This window comes from Lycorma delicatula, chromosome 6 (assembly GCF_047948215.1).
Source record: "Lycorma delicatula isolate Av1 chromosome 6, ASM4794821v1, whole genome shotgun sequence".
Taxonomy (NCBI): Eukaryota; Metazoa; Arthropoda; class Insecta; order Hemiptera; family Fulgoridae; genus Lycorma; species Lycorma delicatula.
Genome location: NC_134460.1, coordinates 139,603,608 through 139,623,776, shown reverse-complemented (window position 1 = coordinate 139,623,776; position 20,169 = coordinate 139,603,608). Strand labels below are relative to the sequence as shown.

General features: G+C 31.7%; 1 protein-coding gene across 1 annotated transcript; it reads right to left on the bottom strand.

The window, feature by feature from the left end:
* Nucleotides 1–360: 360 nt before the first annotated feature.
* LOC142326940 (putative inorganic phosphate cotransporter) lies at nucleotides 361–20,024 on the bottom strand. Its single transcript, XM_075369669.1, has 4 exons — nucleotides 19,976–20,024; nucleotides 4,440–4,636; nucleotides 1,657–1,896; nucleotides 361–384 (listed from the first exon to the last, which is right to left on the bottom strand). Exons 1-4 carry the CDS (start codon nucleotides 20,022–20,024, stop codon nucleotides 361–363), a joined length of 510 nt encoding a protein of 169 aa, XP_075225784.1.
* Nucleotides 20,025–20,169: the final 145 nt, after the last annotated feature.

Below are 20,169 nucleotides of genomic sequence, written 5' to 3'. Positions count from 1 at the left end.
GTAATCACATCTAGTAATATGAGTAATAAAGGGACTTTCTGTCGTAATATTTCATTTAAGATTGTTGAATTAATAATTGTATAAATATTTGATGTTAATAAAAACTAATATTTCAGCAATTGTGTAACTGTCCACTTTATTAAAGAATTGGAGGATTTTATCACACTTCCAAATGAAATAAGTTTAAATGAAGTGCAGCAAAAAATGTGTAAATGTAATTTAATAGGCATACAAGGAAGTAATATGGTGTCCACATCAGATTTTTTTTTATTGTGTCTGATCAATAAATAGAATCTTTTGAATAGTTCTAAGACGACAAAGATTTAACATTTTATTATATGACATAAATATTTATATATTTTATGACAAAAGTTTATATGCTTTCTAACAAGACATAAAGATTTTAATTAATTTTATTATTAATCATGACCCAATGGTATTGATATAAATTAATTATCTAATAATTTTCACTTACCAACTATTTTCATTATTATGTCCTAGCGCTTTCGAATATTAATCCATCATCAGAAATATTTATGTGTTATGGATTATAATTATTTCCTTCTCAAATTAATCTATTAAATGAATTTAGAGATTTTTTTTTTTAAAACAAAAATGATAAATAATGATATAAATGTTCCTGATGATGGATTAATAGCCGAAAGTGCTAGGACATAATAATAAAAATAGTTGGCAAGTGGAAATTATTATATAATTAATAAATATTTTATTACATAAAGTTTTATATACTATACATTTTAGAATTTCTAGCACATTTTAATTATATTAGGTTAATAAAGTTCTCTAAGTAATTAAAAACCTAATTAATCTTATCATTTTTAGCTTTTAAAATATATTTTTAGTAATTGTTGTGCAAGTTATTATTATCACAGGCAGATAAAAACATTTTATGTGTTTAAAATAATACTTCTTTCTCTTTAATGGATGGTTGTAACTTAAGCTCATGTTTGTGTGTAATACTGAAATGATAAGAAGGACCAGTAAAAAATTTTTAATTCGCCATAGTTATCAAACTATTAAAAAGCATTTATTTTAATTATCTGTATTCATTCTTACAAATACTTAAACTATGATACAGTACTGATTATCACCTTGGTCTCTTCAGTTGCCAAAATATAATATTATAAGAATTAATTAAATTAATGATAGTATCAAATAAAAATGTACAAAGTAGGCAAAAGTTCATAAAGATATTTTAGTGGAGTATAGTACTTAATGACAGCAAAACATAGTTCAGGATATAATGAGAAAGCTGAAAGTTAGTTAAATTGTTACAGTACTTGGCTAAATCAAGAAGTTTTAGCACTAATTGGGAAAGAGGGAAATGTGTGACAGTATGGTGTAAAAAAATTAACTAGTTGATGGATCACATATTGAGGGTTCAGTTAATATAATAAAATAGTAAAATTATTAAGAAAGAAAAACTAAAGCAGATAATGAGCATATGGAATGAATGTATGTAGTAGATGATATCATCATTTACATACACTCATCATGTGAATGATACAGGATATTCATTTTGAGGTCACAGTTTTAACACAGAATAGAAAGGAGTGACAGTAGTGTTGGATTAATCAATTGACTGAAGATAAAAAACAAAATAATTAAGAATTATTTAAATAATTGTTTACTTACTTGACCAACTCCGATTAATACTCTGACAACTATTACACCAGGAACTCCAATAATACGTGCAGCAAATGGCAGTGAAATCATAAGTAAGCCTGATGATAGGGTAGATGTAACTATAATAATTTTAGCTCCATATCTATCTATTAGAAATCCAAATGGAGTTTGCAGGAATGCATACAACCAAAATACAGCGCTGATTATTAAACCTTGACTTTCACTACTCCAATCAAACTCTCCCTTCCTCTGGAAATATAAAAGATTAATTTAAAATGTAATTTTCTTTAGCCTAATTGCTGTAAGGACAGGATCCTGTCCTTACTTAACTGGTTAACATTCGATTTAGTTAGTTTCTACAAGTAACTGTTGCAAAGTAATGTGCATTTGAATGAGAAAGGTATGAAATCTAATTTCATTTCCAACAAAAGATTATCTTTATGTTTCAGTAGTAGTCTATTTACAATTATGCATTTCTCCAGTTGGTAAATCAATTTTCTCATCTTTTCAGCAATTTCAGGAGTCTTTCTTTGACCCTTGACCTCACTGTGTTCTTCATGAAATGGGAACCTTTTATGTTCCTCTTTAAATTTGGGAAGCAAAGATCAAAGGGTGCCAAACCGATGAGTTTACGTTATGTTAATTGAACTTAACATAACGTAAATGTCTTTACAAACTCTTTTTAAACATCTCTATGTACGAGGTATGTGAGAAAAGTAATGAGACTGACATTTTACTTACCAAAGTTTTCCTGAGCCTTTCAAGGACACCTTTGTAAGACACTTGATTGGCAGTTTGTCCTGGAGGAACAAATTCTTTATGCCTCTTTATACCTCTATATTCCTTATACCTTATTCCTTTATACCTCTATATTCTTTATACCTCTACTGTCAAAAAAGCAAATCAGCATGGTTTTGATCTTTGATTTGCTCATTCTACATTTTTTCGGTTGAGGAGATGACGGAGTGTGACACTCTTCCCTTTGCGGTTTGTTCCAGGATCGTACTCAAATATCCAGGATTCATCACCTGTGATCACACAATTGAAGAATTCTTGGTCATTGTCAATCCTCTCAAGACGATCAACGCACACGTTTCTTCGATTGTCCTTCTGTTCCGTTGTGATGTTTTTTGGCACCAATTTCGCACAAACGTTTCGCATGTCCAAATCGTCTGTCAAAATTTGATGTACGGTGACAGTGTTTAAATTAAACTGTTCTCTCGTCATCTTTATTGTTAAACGACGATCTGATCTCACAAGAACCCTCACATGCTCAACGTTTTCGTCAGATTTTGAAGTTGAAGGTTTCCCTGAGCGAGGTTGATCTTCAACATGTTCTCAGCCTTCCAAAAATGATTTGTGCCAGCGGAAAACTTGTGCCCTTGATAAGCAATGTTCTCCACAGGCCTGTGTCAACTTTTCAAAGGTCACACTCGCTGATTCCCCAAGTTAATCACAAAACTTGATTGCACAACGTTGCTCTAAACTCCGATGCTCCATTTTGTAACAACAAAAACACAACTTCACTGATGGCGCTGTTAAAAATAATGTCTTGGCTGAACGGAGTTGAAACTCGTACTGAGCAAGTTGAAGGGATGAACAAACCGGTAGACACAGCGTTGCCAGATCGCTCGCAGTGTTACCAATCTCATTACTTTTTTCACACAACTCGTATTGGGGAAAATTCATGGTTGCCTTACCAGGGACTCCATTGTATACACATACTTGGCAATCCAGAATAGTGTTAAGATAATTTTTTTAGTGTTGCATTCTGAATTTCTTGGATTGGACCAAAGAACTGATATTTCATATCTTTCGCAAATTTTTTCTTCTGGGTAAGAATGATGCACCCAACTTTTGACTTACTTTATTAAACACTTTGAGATGACAGCAGGGGTGCACTCGTAAATTTTCCAGTACCGGACCAATCCGGTGGGTTATAAATGTAATCTAACCAAACTTAACCTTCGCTCATTTTACCCAATGGGTTGGTCTAGTGGTGAATGCATCTTCGCAAATCAGCTGATTTGGAAGTCGAGTGTTCCAGCGTTCAAGTCCTTGTAAAAGAAGTTATATGTATATAGATTTGAATACTACATCATGGATAGCCGTGTTCTTTGGTGGTTGGGTTTCAATTAATCAGACATCTTAGAAATGGTAGACCTCAGATTGTACAAGACTACAGTTCACTTACACTCATACATATCATCCTCTGAAGTAATACTCACAGTGATTCCCGGAGGCTAAACAGGGAAAAAAAAGATTACATTTACAATTTTGTTTATATATTTTTTTATTTCAATATAGTTCAGTGGCACCAACTAAGAACTAACAGAAGCGTTGTTGGCATATAACGGATTTTGACCGTTTGTATGAAACATATCTGAAAAAACTTAAGTACTCGTATATGAAAAAAATTTCTATCAATGTAAATTACTAAAAATTAAAGATTATGAAAAGATCAATAAAAGATTTTTTTTTTTAACATCCATTATACAATGTTTGATATTATTTAATATCTGTTGTAATTTTATATTACTTAATGCTTGCTTTGAAGTTTTATATTTAAATAAAAAACCTGTCATTCTCAGTTGAAGGGGTTGTAAATTATAGCCCACAGAAAATAGTGGCCAAAAGATTGCATTCAAAAACTTTAAAATATAATACAGTACATCCAAAGCAAAATTAGTTTGATGTTTTCTTTAACAAAAACTCTTGCATTCTGTCTTTGTGCGATTGTGTTTATTGTAACATATATTTCTTAATAATGAAATAATTTTTTTTTGTATTACCTCTTTTGTTGAGTTGGAGAATTCTATATAATCATCTACAGGGCATACATCATTGGATGATGAATTAAAGAATTCATAATTGAAGCTATCTTTTACCATCTCTGTTAATGTAATAGTGATTGAATATTTTGCTATGCTGGTCAAAGCAGTGAGAAAGAAACCAAATATTGTAACAACATAACGTTGCTGGATAAAACCTAAACAAAAATGTACATTTATACTATATAAAATAATAATCATTACTATAACTCATATGAAAAAAAAATGTTTATTTTATATTTATTATTATTATCGACCAGAAGGTTCTGGGTTTGAATTCAGTCATGCTTGGGATTTTTCAAACACTACAAAATATATTTCTCTAGAATAAGATGATTGATTAGGTGTCAACCTAGATTTCTTCAGAAATATATGACTAGATAAGTATTACTTTATTAATTTGAAATATCTTATGTATACTGTGAAAAAGTTGTTTGCTACGATTTAGGTATATTAGGTTGGTTTGCTTCAGTACCGAAAGCATTTTTTGGTTGAAAACATATTATTCTTAAAAAATATTCTGAAAATGAGTAAATTTTGAGTAAGAGTATTACATGTAGTAATAATTTCTGCTATTTAAAATGACTTAAGTATTATTTTACCATTTTGTTAAGCTTATATTGTATCTGGCTGTATAAGTAGTACACTTGTGTGTAGTGTAAGAGCTTAATGAATTGTGAGAGATAGAATATCTTATTCATGTTCTATGTTATTCTATCATATAAATTTGATCAGTGTACAATAATAAACAAGAAAGGATTAATTATAATTTTTTGTGTATATTTTCCATTTATTAACTGAAATTTTGAGGATTCAATTCCTAATTGCAGTCTAGTGCTAAATGAAGAAAGTATTTAGGATGTATCATATGTCTAAAATGCCAAATCAAAGAACAATTTCCATCTTTTTCAGTTTATTTAAACATAAATTTGTTGTGAACTATACTTAACATTGGATTTTACCTTGCTACATCCAGTTAATGAATATTCCTTTTTCTTGTAATCATTTATAAAGGGTTACTGAGATAATTACTACCAGTATTAAATTAAAAAATAACACCCACCAGCCTGGAAGAAATTTGGTAATGCAGAATGAAAAAGAATAAAATAAAAATATGTGTGGTGCCTGTCTGAAAAATCAGCAGTATTGATACTTTTTTTATTGATTTAACTGAACTTAAAAAAATTCCTTTGATCATTTTCTGTCATTTATTACAGTATTTATTTCATATTTAAATCAGACTTTGAAAAAAAGTAGTAAATATATAGCCTATGGAAATAAAAAAATTATCATTTATTTACAGAAAACCTTTTGTTGAAAACAAATATATTCATTATATTTTATAAATTTAAGTCTGAGAAGCTTTTATTTAGGAACAAGAACAATTAAAACTGGTCTGTTTGTATTGACAACATATGATTACACAGGTTACTTATATGTTTATGCAAAGTAAGCATTGTTTAAAGAATAGTATAATTAAAATATTTCATTATTTAAAATATTAATTTTGGGCTTCACATTATAAATATACAGAAGCTCAGTTGGTAGTGCTGTTGACTGGTATACCACATGTCCTGGGCTCCATTCCTGATTCAGGCTTTTCATATTATTTTTTATTCACTTATTATTAGGTGTACATTAATCTTTATTTAACTGAAAAAAATACATTTTTTGAAAGAAAATTTCTGACAGTCTGTGCAAGATGATTGATTATATTTTACAAAAGGGACCTGGTGGTAGTATATTAATCATGGAATACCTCAAGGAATAAAACCTGGATTGTTGCTTGTAATTAATTTTTATAATGCAGTGTTTTACTATAACCCCATCTCTCTCTTTAATTATTACTGTTTCAGGTAATATTTTATTTTAAGCTAGTAATTAGTTTATAAAGAAAATATTCAAAATAGCAATTAACTTACTTTGTGTTTTGTAAAATACTGTTCTAATCAAAATTTTCCTTGATTCTGCCAAGCATTGTTATACATTGCCATTGCTGATATAATTTATATATATCTGTATTATTGCTGAAATAATTAAAATCTATATATATATATATATATATATATATATATATATATATATATATTAATGTATGAAGTTAGTAATTAATAGTTTAGAGTAAAAAAGTAAAATGTTTTTTGAATGAATTATTATTTTAAAACATACCTGAGAAAAACATGATTTTTATAATTTGAAGTTGTTAATGTAACAGAAGGTGTGAAAACAAATTGGTTTTTATTTAAAGCATTCATTTTTCATAATCACTACTTTATTTTTATTTATTGAGTTTTAATTACAAAATAATTTTTGTCACATGTTCTATGGCTGAGTTACATAAAAATTTTTTTTATATATTAATTTTTTGAATCTATGTATCGTATATTAACATTTTAGTGATTATATTGTTTGTATAAATTATATATAATATTCTTTACAGGTACATAGATAAGATAAAATATTAATTTCTTTTTATTATATAATGACTACAAAAATTTCCATTGAACTCCATTATATCCAACTTCATTTTAGATAATGCCGAAACTTAATACTAAAACTTAATTGTAATCACCACTGTGTTAGTTATAAAAAGGTTTATTATCACTCAAATGATAATGTAATGTACCTACAGCTTCATATAATATTACTCATTGTGTAGGAGGTTTAACATATTTTTTGGGTCCAACCCAGGATATATTTTTGATTACTTAAAAGTCTTAACAGTTTACTGAAACATTAAACTTTATTTATTCAGTTGTATTTTTCACTAGACATGTCTTTTTTCAGAAATGGTTTGTTTTAATTACATCATAAAATTCAAAACAAGAAAGTTCTGAATTAATTTTAACATTTAGCACATGTTTAACAGTAGATAATGAAAGGCTACCCCTTTATGCAAACCAAATGTTCCCCACAATTGAAGAAATTCTCTCAACTGGAGGAGATGTCCCAGGCAAAGACATTGCATACTCAACCATTTTAGAAATATTGCAACTTGAAATATCAGTCTTTTGAACACCTTAAAAATTGCTTTCCACTTCTCTTCAATATTATCTGGTACTTTTTCAGAACTTGAACCACAACCTACCCTTTGATTTTGAATTACCTGGTTCAACAATGTACGTTCATCAAATAGGTCATCAATATTTATGTAATCTTTTATAATTTAATTAACTTGTACACTCTCTTCTAAATCAGACCAGGCAAATTCAGTTGGTAAATTTATCCACTGAAACTTTATCAAAACTGGTTCTCCACTGCTCTAAGTATTGGATACTACAATAATAAAAATTGTGTGCACTTAAGAAGAATTTATGTTACTAAACATCATTATTTTCTTTAAGAGTGCATAGCAATTCTTTGGCAGATGGATGTATAAATTTGTGGGTTTTTCTTTCCTGAAGTTGACAAATTAATTCAGAATATGTCTGAAATGGTTCTGTTGCTGTGATAGAATTAACTTCCAATTTCAGAATTACATTATTAAGTAACTGTAGAGTACCATATCAAAATTTTAAAAACAGTTCACTTTTTACATTAAAAAATAAAATAAAATAATAATTTTGGGCATTTGCCACAAGATAAGAAGTATGATTTTAGGCCATCAAAAATGGAAAGAATTCTTTCTATTGCAGGTAACAAACTAAGGAACCTTGTGCTGCTATGAGATAATATGTCTTTGTAATCTGTTTCCACAAATTCACACAACTCTAAGTTTTGTTACTCTTACTGTATATATGTGAAAATATTTATACATTTTTATAACAATAACTTCTATGTCCAGGGGTAGAGAATCACATGATTGTACTGAATTATGTACAATGTGGGCTGAACAACCAATTCCTAAAATAGGTCTATCTAAATCACTTTAAACATGTTCCTCTTTAAATTTGGGAAGCAAAAATCATAGGGTGCCAAACCGATGAGTTTACGTTATGTTATTGAACTTAACATAACGTAAATATCAGTCCTTACAAGTGGTTTTTAAACATCTCTATGTATCAGGGAAAATTCATGATTGCCTTACCAGGACTCCATTGTTTTCATACTTGGAAATCCAGAATAGTGTCACTGCAAAAGATACTGAGTCAAAATTTGAGCAGTTTCATCTGACACTTCATTGAAATTAAAAATTTAATTTGAATTCCCTCCTCAATACTGAAATATCTTACAACAATCGAAACAAGTTTTACTTCACTTCTGTTTGAGCTATCCATCGTTACTGTTACATAATTATAATTTTCCAAAGAATGCAACACATCAAATATAAGTGGTAAAATAACATTAAAAATAATTGTCTCAGTTTTGGTTCTAGCAGATGAAAATTTTGGGTCATATAACTTTTTAACCAGTTTAGATGTGCAGTTCTTGAAACTGAGTTCTTGTCTAGCAGTGTGGGATGAAAATGTAGCTTCTTTAGCAGCACACTCCAGATCCACTGTTATTGTTATTCCAATCTTTGGCTGGAAAAAAAAATGTCTTATGTTTGCTGAAGCAGTAGCATTAATAGCATTCCTATGTTCAGCTGTTTTCACGAGGTCTTCAATATCACCCTTTCCTTTATGTGCAACAGAAAATTCTCCAGTACATGGTGTGGAATAAACACGTTCATTGTTACTGTCATTACACAATTTCAAAATTTTGTATTCCGTTGCAGGTTAACATTAGACACACATTTTCTTCTGCCCATTGCTAAACGATGCGACAAAAAACGAATAGAGATAAAATGATAAAAAACGTGTAGACGAGTTACTTCACACGCGAAAATAACATAAACACATTGGCCCTGTTGTGTTGCCAAAAGACTAAGTAAAATGTTGTGGCGAGACCGGTAGCCACGCCTCCGTCAAAATCGACGTCACCGCTTGCTCCAAGGTCGGCTGAGAGAAGCACGGCCGTAAGTGAATGTTTAAAACGCAATATCGAACTAATAGGTCTAAAATTAAAAAAATCTTCTCCAGTCATAAAATTCTCAAACCCTGGACATGTTTGCAACCCGGGACAGCACTAAAAAACCAGAACTGTCCGGGCTAACCCCGTACATATGGTAAACCTATCAATGTGTCATCAACAACTCTTTATTTTATTTATTTTTTTGGGGGCAAAAAAAAACTTCCGCATTGTCATCGCCTGGACACGATATATTTCTGGTAATAAACAAAGATATATCACAGTATATATCTCAATTAAAATAATAAAAAGTTACCATCTGCTTTACGGCAAGTAGTATGCGTAGCTGAAACACAGTACAGTAATTTAAATACTTGAATATAAACGAACGACCCTAAATCCGTAAAACACAAGATAACATTTCATTATCCCCTAAAATATTTTGCATGTTAGTCCCTATGTTAAACTTGTGTCGCAATGCCGCATAAAAGATACAGTCTACAAGGATGTGGTGCACTGTTAGTTCGCAGTCGCAGCGTGCATAAATGGGTGCATCTGTTTGTGTCATCAAATAGCCATGAGTGAGCCTAGTGTGGCCTATTCGCAAACTGCAGATAATAACCTCCTCTTGACGGTTATTTCTGTGTGAGGAGCTCCAAAGTGACATTGTCCGTGACTGGATGAAGTGTAATAGTTTAGAAGTTAATATTAGCATCCCACTCACTTTACCATTCATCATGTACTATCTTCTTTAGAAAACAGACAAGATCGTTCGAAGGGACGCAATTGGTGAAAGGAGGCTGGAAACAAGCCTCCTTTGCCATGCCATCATTGCCTAAAATCCCAATATGGCTGGAGATCCAACAAAATTATGGTGATTCATTTGCAAAATGACACAATGAATCTCACAGAAAACAGGGTGTCTGGAGAACACGTCATTAATCGTCTGTAAGGCACTCATGGAATCTGAGCAAACAAAAACATGTCAAAAGTATGGACTAATTATATGTAAGGCCTAATTAATGGCATACAATTCTGCAATGAAAGTGCTGGGAAGGCCAAACATGCATGTTCTGTTGCCAACCACAACCAACAAAATTAACGTTTCTAGAGCTAATAAACTGTAACATCAGGATTCATGCTATTAATAATATTATAAAATACGTTTTGTAAGATAACTGGATTTGTTCTTCATGAAGTGTATTTAGTTAGGATTCCTCTCTTCCATGCTGTGTTGTACCCCTTTTGAAAATCGAAAAATACAGCAACCAGGCGGTGGCGGTTTTGCATAGCAGCTACCAGGGTAACTACGTGATCAATAGATGATTAATCACATTGTTCTGGGCGGAAACTGCATTTTGGGGAAATTAGAGCGTTTCTTTCAAGGTACCACCCTAGACGACGGTTCACCATTCGTTCAATCACTTTGCACAGGGTACAGGTCAAGGAGATAGGACGATAACTTGGACATGATTTATCCTTACCAGGTTTCAGTACGGGGATTACCAATGCCTCTGACCAAGAATCTGGTAACACCTGGTCAGAGAATATTCTATTGTAGATATACAAATGTGTTGTGGTGCACTATCTGGGAGGTGTAATAACATACTAGCCTGATATTGTGATTTCCGAAGGAAGTGCCACGAGAATTATTCAAGGCATTCCTAGCTCACGATAAGAAAAGGATATGTTAAATTAATTTTGGGTGTCTAATAACCAACGGGATATTTTCTACCTGCAACTTATATCTAACAAACTCAGGACATTACGATATTCTAAGTGAAACTGCCCTGAACGACATTCCGAATGTGTTCGCAAATCAACTGTCGCGTTAACAAGGTCTATGTCGCTAGAAATTACGTAAAGCCCTACGCCAATCTCTTAGTGCCCGCCTGAATTCTTCATCCCACCAAGGAACAGCAGACCGCTTTGGCTTTTCAGATGTTAAGGGGTTGAATTCATTCGCGTTATCGAGAATCCGGTATGTAAACTTGGCAAGCTGGTGGATTGCGCTACCACTTTTGTCATAATTACTAAAGGAATCCTTGTATCCTATCCAGTCCTTTTTCTGAACTATCCATCTGCGTGGCTGACTCTGAGGCAAATCACTATTATCGACTATCCTAGTAATTGCAGCCGGTCTATGATCTCTTCCAAAGAAGTTTTTGGAAACGTGGGAGTAAGGTTACTGAACGTACTAATAGATAGATGCACGAAAGTGTACCTGATGAAGATGACATAAACGTGTACGAGTCATCGTTCAATAAGCAGAGTGGTAAGTGCTGCCTCAGTCGATCAACTACATTGTATCGGGGGGGAATAAGACGATCAGCCTCTAGAATGGTGATGGGCGTTGAAATCGCCAGTTATTATGGATGGTAAAGGAATCTGGGAAAACAAAATGGACAGATCACCCTCACTGATATCAGAATTTGATGGAAGATTTAAGTTGCAGATTTTATCTTCACCGCGACTGCGGGGATTTTTGTCGCTAGCGGAATATGAGCGGCTATTACGGTTTCTTCAGGAATCCTCACGTCCTCTACCTTCAGTTTGATGGCCGCATCTTTCGCAGAAGTATCCGCGAAAGGACATTTCATTTGCAGGCACATGCTTTTCTTTTTGGTATTAATAATTTTTAAGAAGTGCTTTACTTCTTCAGGCACTTCATCAGCCCCTATATCTTCGAGGAGAATTTGTGATGGGTGGGATTTTGATTGCTGGGAGGCCGGATATCAGATGAAGATTTTTTTAGATTCCTTCATTGGGATCTTGGCAGTTTGCTGCACAGCTGGTGAAGCTGGAGTTTTATTTAATAATTTCGACTGCACCGACTCGACTTGAAGCGGGCCTCGGCACACAACTGTTGGTCTTTCCATCAGAACTATCCTTCTTCTTGTTTGTACTCTTAGTTAGCTCAAAAATAATGGTTTTGATTGAGGATGCTTGATCATATAACATCTAAACAAGCTGTTTAAATATAGTGCAGGATTTGCACTGTTGATACCAGCATTTCTATGGATTTACTTTGATGTAGCGGCTGCAAAAGAGATATGTGTTTTTATCAGGGAGCTTATTGTCTTCTTGTACTCTTTTCTAATGGCCAGAAATGAAAGCTTCTGCTTGGTACAAATTTTGAAAATTGCTCTCTCTTCTCTAAAAGTTGGAACAATCTCATGAGTGAGTTGAATGTGATCCCCACAATTTACACATTTTTCTTCCTCCTGGCATTCAGAGTTGTTGTGGCCTTCTGCGCATCTTCTTCTGTGCGCTTCTTCTGCACATATACCAGTGTTCAAGCAAGAAGTTGTAGTGTGGCCATACCTTTGACAATGGAAATATTGCCTAGGGTTGGGAATGAATGATTGCACTAGAATAGACCTCTTCTTTTCTCCGTTGGTATGGGAAGGTTAAATGTTAGTATAAGAAAAAAAGTAGGTTCCTCCATTCCACTTGACGTTTTATAATTCGTCTCACTTCTACAACACCTTGGGGACAAATTTCATCAGTAATCTCACTAATATCAATCTCCAAAGGCTCCCAGCAAAAGGTTACTCCTTGGCTGGTATTCAAGAATTTGTGGAATTTCACTTTTATGTAGATACCATCTATGTTCATGAGACGCAAGACTGATTGACTCTGTTAGACAGTAAATGTCTCAACCAGTATTGTTGCATCCCTCAATTTCTTGATATTTTTAGGTGAACCTCATGAGCCTCATCAGGTTGTTATCACTCTATTTATCAGGAAAGGTGAGATCTTTTGAAGGGAGCCTCCATGCTGACTGATTTTAAGAACAACATACGTTCTTATATTATGGTTGGGATGTGTCACCAGTTAAACTATACACATCTGTACAGTTTTTATCCTCATCAAACATCGCTGAGTGAGGTCTTTTCATTTGACTTCAGATGGTGTTTTTTCAGATGGACCACTAACCATCACCGGGGTTTCTTGGGAATTACTAATTTTGGTCCCACGACTACTGTGGAAATACAAGACCACCTCTGCAAAGCCCACATAAATAAAGCTCAGAGCTAAAAATACAACTGGTTTCGCCAGAGACCAAAGAACAATGTTCAACATTGTATGGTTCACTATGTAAAACCATACATTGGGTACGGTTGCATTTTATAAAAATTCCCAATACCACTCAGTTTAAATATAAGAAGAAACAGTGTGTAGGATGTTGTTGTGTAAAGGTATATGTTGTAATCTGTGTAGTGTTCTTGGTGTAGTGTATGTGTATAATGTAAAACATTCTTAATTCCTTATAGAATCAGTATAGCACTGCAAGAAAAGTTTTCCTGTAAAATTTGTTAAACATTTTATTTAAACAATTTTAATTGTTTTTCTTTACAACTAATTGCTACTGAAAAAACAACTGTTTACTATAGAGGGAATCCACAGGGACTTTTGTAGAAAGAATGTTTTCTACAAAATTTGATTTACACTTTGTTGTAGAATTTTTATTTTATTTGACTCTGTCTGTAGAATTTCTTTGCTACAGTGCATAGTAAGCTACTAATATACTAAAAAAAATTTTCCTGGGAAGTTCTTATAAGTTTTTTAAAAATTATTATGAAAAATGGTTGCAAATATTAAAGAATTTTTATTTTCTTTGAAATTATCCATTAAAATGCATTCTGAAGAAGCAAACCAAAACACTGTTTTTACAGATGGAACAAAGTCTTCGATTAAAATTTAAAATAGTTTCCTACAAAAGTAGTTGAAAATGTTACAATTGATAATTATTGTGGTATTAAGTTTTTTTTTTTTGTGAAAGAACATCTTGAGCGAATAAATATAAAATAAAACTAAGCAGAAAAAAATACAATTTCAATTCTTTTTTTTAATTTTGACCTTTTAAAGTTAGAGCCAAATTAAAACACAATATTGTATTATATCTAACACATGGCATTATAAACTAATGTAAACAACTATCAATAAAATTACTATTCCTTAATTTAGTGTTTTCTTAACATTTCAAAATTTAAAGAATTCTTTATATTTTTTGTGCATTTTATGAAATCTGTTTTGTTATGCAAAATTATTTAGTTTTTTTAAAATATATTTTCTACAATTTTTATCATTTGAATTAGGTTTACAAAAATCCTGCCTGTTTGAAAACAAAGCAATCTTCAAGAAATGTTAAAGGATAGAAACCTCTTGATATAAAAAAGAAGAGGAGTGCAGAAAAACAGAATGATCTTCTGCTGATTTAAGCTGAGTTTCAGTAAGGGGAAATATGTTTTTTGTTGTTTTTTTTTGTTGACATTCTGGAGGAGACTCAATGTGGAGGTAATCTTGTTTTAATATATACACAGATTAACTTGTATTAAGTGATATTTTTAATTTAATCCATTTTTTGTTTAACTTATTTATCTTATTTACCTTGAGAAGTATGTTCTAATGCATGATCTTATTTGTTGACTCTTAAATTGAGGTGGATTAGGTTTTCTTTAATTTTAGATCAGATTTTGTTTAAATAATGGTTCTTAAAATTCTTTTTTATGATATTTTAAGTATTTATCTTTTGTGTTAATTATATAACTTATTATTTTATTGGTATGCCTTTATTAATCATGTTACTATATAAAATTTTTGTATATGCATAAAACAATTTGAAATAAAAGGAATTAAAAAAAAGTTTGTCATTTTTATCCTTATTTAGTTTTTTTCAACAATTACAGAGAAGTGTTCAATTACATCCGCATATGAGAGATGAATTTTGTAGCATACCAAACCTGACTTGAATTTTAGGATTATTTAGACTAACAAGACTGGAAGTTAATTCAAATTTTTTCAACAAGTTTTTTGAAGGTTTTCGTGAAAATATTTTGAATGTATAAATGATGTCAGGTATCGGGTTGCTATGATATAACACAAGCCTGCAAAATTTGGGTTGTGAAATGTTTTTTAATTTTTGATAATTGATTTCTATGTATTTTTAGCATTGCATCTGAAAATAACCTTAATTTTTTTTCCATCATATCAGGATTTTTTGCAAATCGCAAATTTTAAAATTTGTAAAAAGTTGAAAAACTGTAAAAATGTGGTACTATAAAATAGTCATAAAAACTTTTTTAATAATAAATTAATATAATAAATTCAATTTTTGGCTTATACTATGCATTCTTTCAGCTAAACAGTTGAGTGGTCTGAGGAAGTGGGCGGGGGTGGAGGCATTGGGTTGCTGATGATGATTTGGTGGGAGAGCTTGGCCAACAGGTTGACAAGACTTAACAAGATGTAACATGTTTATTGGCATCTATCTGCACCACTCGTGCATCGTGCAACTACTATCTTTGCTGTTTCAACCATCAGTGTGCATAAATTGAGTTTTTTCGTCCTCCATGATCAAACACATTTTTGTCAGTGGAAAATATATTTTCAGGTCATAAAGGAAACTTCCCATTTTCAAAATGGCTTCAAGAGGCTGTAAAAATTGTGTAGATTCTTTTTGTTAAATTTGTGGTGAGTCTATGGAGGAAAGGTAAACAAGAAATAACAAGTCTTATTTGACAAGCGTACATCATGTATTTCAGAGTGAAAATAGTCATAACTTGGGCACCCCATTACATTTGCTACACAAGTGTAGAAAGAGATGGTGGTCAAAGGGTGAACAAGAAGTGTTTAAATTTGGAGTCCCAGTGGTGTGGTGAGAGCCACAAAATCACACCAATGATTACTTTTGCTCAATTTCCACTGGAGTTTCAATTTGAAGATTAAAAACAGAATCATCTAACCAAATATGCTATCCATTTTACAACCAGTTCCTCTTGGTCCAGATGTTCCAGTGCCAATACCGCCAGAAAATTTACCTGAAATAGGCGATTCCACAAGTGATTTAAATGAAGATAACATTGAGGAGGATAAACCTGGAAGTATCTGTGCCCCAGAGCTTTATTGTAGTCTAACTAAACGATTTGGTTCGAGACTTACATCTGACCAAAAAAAATTCAGAATTGCTTGGTTCAGGGCTTAAAGAGAAGAACCTGCTAGCAGCTAGCATATCATTTTCCTGGTTCAGGTACAAAGAAAAGGATTTTTTCCCCATATTTTTCAGAAGGCAGATCAGTCTTCTGCACTGATGTACGTGGACCTTTGACTCGATTTAACATTCCGTATGAAAGTACTTAATGAAGTTGTCCTTCACAATGGGTATGTGTATATGTCAATACCCATCAGACATTCTGTCCATTTAAAAGAAGGTTACGATAATTTGGAATTCATTCTCGATAAAATTAAATATGACGATCATAAGTGGATTATGTGTGGCGATCTCAAAATAATATCAATGCTCCTAAAACAAAATGTCCTTGTTTTTTGTGTGAATGGGATAGCAGAGACAGAGAAAATCATTGGATAAGGAAAGATTGGCCAAAAAGAGTTTCATTACCTGGAACCAAAAATGTGCTATGAAAAGTTCTCAAACTGAATAAAGTCCTCCTTCTATCTCTGCTTATCAAGTTAGGCTTGTTAAAGCACTTTGTCAAAGCCTTAAAAAAAAGAAGGTAAATGTTTTAAATATATTTGTGACAAATCTCCAGTCTTAGCAACTGCCAAATGAAAAGAGGGTTCTTTTCTGGTCCTGACATTAGAAAACTTCTCAAAGATCGTAATTTTGAGAAACAAAATGGAAATTGCAGAAAAAGAAGCCTAGGGAACCTTTAAAGACATAGTAACCAAGTTTTGTGGGTAAGAAGGATTTGAACTTCAAATCAATCGTTGAGAACATGCTGTAGAAGTACCAAAACGTTCAATGTTCAATGTTCAATGTTCAAATGATCAATGAGCTTGAAGGTTCACTTCCTAAATCACATGTGGACTATGTTCCTGAAAATCTGGGTGTTGTGAGAGATTTCATCAAGACATGAAAGAAATGGAAAGGAGTTATCAAGGAAAATAGACCATTACGATGATGGTAGACTGTTGCTGGATGTTACTCCTTTTATGTTCTATAGAGAGCATAGAAGGAAAGGTGCGAAGCAGAGTATAAACTGTCCAAAGAAACTTCAACAATGTTCTACAAACATGTATAATATACATGTTATTGTTATTAATTATAACAATAATTGACAGTGTTATGTATTATTAATTCTACTTTCAGCAGAGAAATTTAGATTGAAAATAACTAGGCTAAAACATAATTAATAAAATGAAAATGAGGTTATTGAGGAACTATATATTAAGGAAGGGAAACATAAAACAGCAAAATTGTTTGATATAAGTTGTAAGATTAAAAAAGATAGAAGTAAGGTAGACATTAAAAGCTTTACTAGTAACTGAAGCAAGATGAATTATTATGCAAAAAAGAAGTCTGCTATTATCAAATATAGATCTAAGAATTAGAAATGAAAATTAAAAATATCTGTACGGAGTGCAGTATGTATAGAAATGAAAAATGATCATTAGCAAAAGAAAAAATTTAAGGTCTTTGAATAAGATACTGGGTTTGAATAAAAATAAGTAACTACTGTTAAGACTAGTTATCAGAATAAATGAACACTTTTAAGCATAAGTTATCTCTTGATTGTAATTGAATTAAAGCAACCTTTTACTTGAAAGTAAACACTGGAGAATTTTTGCAGTGGATAAGTATTTTCTTTTAAGTGATTACTAAATTTGTAAGTACTCTCTTAATATTAATAGGATATAATGGGTCTATTGAATAAAAATAAGAAGCTATTGATAAGAGACTACTTTTAAGAATAAGCGAACACTTTTAAACATAAATTATTTCTTGATTGTATCTGAATAAAAGGAATGTTTTACTTCTGGTGTTTTACACCAGAAAATGTTTGCTATTAAGTATGCTCCTGTAAGTGATTACTTAATTCGTAAGCACTCTTTTAATATTATGTAATAGAATGTATGTGTGATTGAAGTAACATAAACAAACATGTTACAACATGTTTGGTTATAGCTGTAGCTATAACTAAAAGTGTCTTTCTTTTAAGACAAAGTTTTTTTTTTAGAGAAAGGATTTTATTAATCATTTGATATTATGAATAGAAATATCAAACATGTCTTTGAGTGAGGAAGAATTGACTGCATATATTAGTTGTGGATGGCTTTTATTTGCAAAGCTTTTAAAATATTGTGCTGTCATTTTCAATAAATCCATAATCCCAGCAGTTTTACAGGTCAAAGAAAAGAAATGTCATGGATAGAAATAAAAGATGAATTTGCCAGAAGTTGGGAAAAATTATGCATTTGGAAAGTTAAAAACTTCTTAATAATATGAAGACAGATGTAAAGTGGAAAACAGACTGAAATACTACAGGAAACAAAAAAATTAAAATTCTTGAATGGGAAAAAGTGTTTCTGGAAATGTTAAATTAGAAGGAAAGTCTGATTTTCCAGAAAATTGCAGGAGACTGTGATACTGTCCCATATGTGATCTACAATCTTCATTAAAACAAGGAGATCAGAATTTGGATCATGAAAAGCGGAATGAAGATATACATTCTGAATTACCACCTGCACAGATTACAGTAATTATGGCACAGATTACCGCAAAAGGAAAAAAAGTTTTGTTTAGAAAGTGAAGAAACAGAAAATTTGTCTACATCAGAACTCCAAGTATTGTTTTACTTCAGCTATTAAATGCTGCCAGGTTGAAAGCAAAAAAAGAACAACTTGATAGAATGTCAGCTAGGGCCAAATCTGACACCACACAGTCAAGTTCGAATGTTTTAAATTATAGAAGTGAAACTAATTTTGAGGTGGAATGAGATTGTTTACTGTCAGAATTATGAGAATATGTACAGTTGTAATAAAAATAACAAAAAGAAATATTAATTGAATAACTGTAGGCCTACTTTGCTAAATAAAATTGATTTTTTATTTCACCAATCATAATTTGTAGACTATTAGTTGTGTAATGATTTCAGATAAATAAATAAACTGTTTTCTGTTAAAAAATACAATAAAAAACTGAAAAAAATTTTAATAATAAAAAAATTTAAAATAAAAATGAAAAAAAAGATTAAAAAACAGAAATAAACTTGATGCCTCAGCGTACCTCAGTTGGTAAGTTGTTTGACTGAATCAGCTGATTGCACTAATTTAAGGTCCTGGGTTTGAGTCAGCTAATTCAGTTCAACACTTTACCTGTAATACTGCTCCGCGAATTATTATTATTAGTTTGGTTTTACGGTTAATTTTTTGGATTTGGCTATTGGATACATAAGAGGATTGGTTTCTGGACTTGGACTACCACTTTTTAAGAGTTTACGGATATGGACTTACCCAGTTTTTTGTGTTTTTTGAGTTTAAACAATAACTTACTCGTATGGTGTTTTTTACCTGTTATATTACCTTTTATAATAGGTAATATTAAGTTACTATGTTTTAGTGAACTTGTAGTGTCATCTGAATAACAACAAAGTGAGGAGAAACGCTTTTTTACTAGTTTTTTAAGGTGTATTTGAGGTTAGAATATACACTTTTCAAGCGAATTATTCTAAGTGTTAAGACAAGCTACTACAAGTGTGTTAAAAGACACATACAAGGACTTAGGAAAATTTTCTCTTGTTCTTCATAGACAGAAGAATTTTTCTAGTCCTACAGGTAGAGATTTTATAGGGGGAAATCCTTACCAATAATAGCTCCTGAACCACTTATCCTATTTAATTTATTCCTGGACATAAATTCGTTTCACAACCTTCCCGGCCCTTTGACCCCCCAATTTTTTTTCTGACCCCATTTTTAGATGAATACATTTTCCTTCCCCCAACACCCCCCCAAAAAAATATTGGGGGGCACAAGGTCGTGTGGGTACTTGTTGGACTTG

Excerpts from the sequence above, each read along its gene's own strand:
- LOC142326940 (XM_075369669.1), bottom strand. The coding sequence starts at position 20,024 with ATGTCCAGGAATAAATTAAATAGGATAAGTGGTTCAGGAGCTATTATT. Across the intron at positions 4,637-19,975 it reads TGGTTCAGGAGCTATTATTG|GTTTTATCCAGCAACGTTAT; the intron begins GTAAGGATTTCC and ends ATTTTTGTTTAG. Across the intron at positions 385-1,656 it reads TATTAATCGGAGTTGGTCAA|AAAGCATATAAACTTTTGTC; the intron begins GTAAGTAAACAA and ends ATGTCTTGTTAG.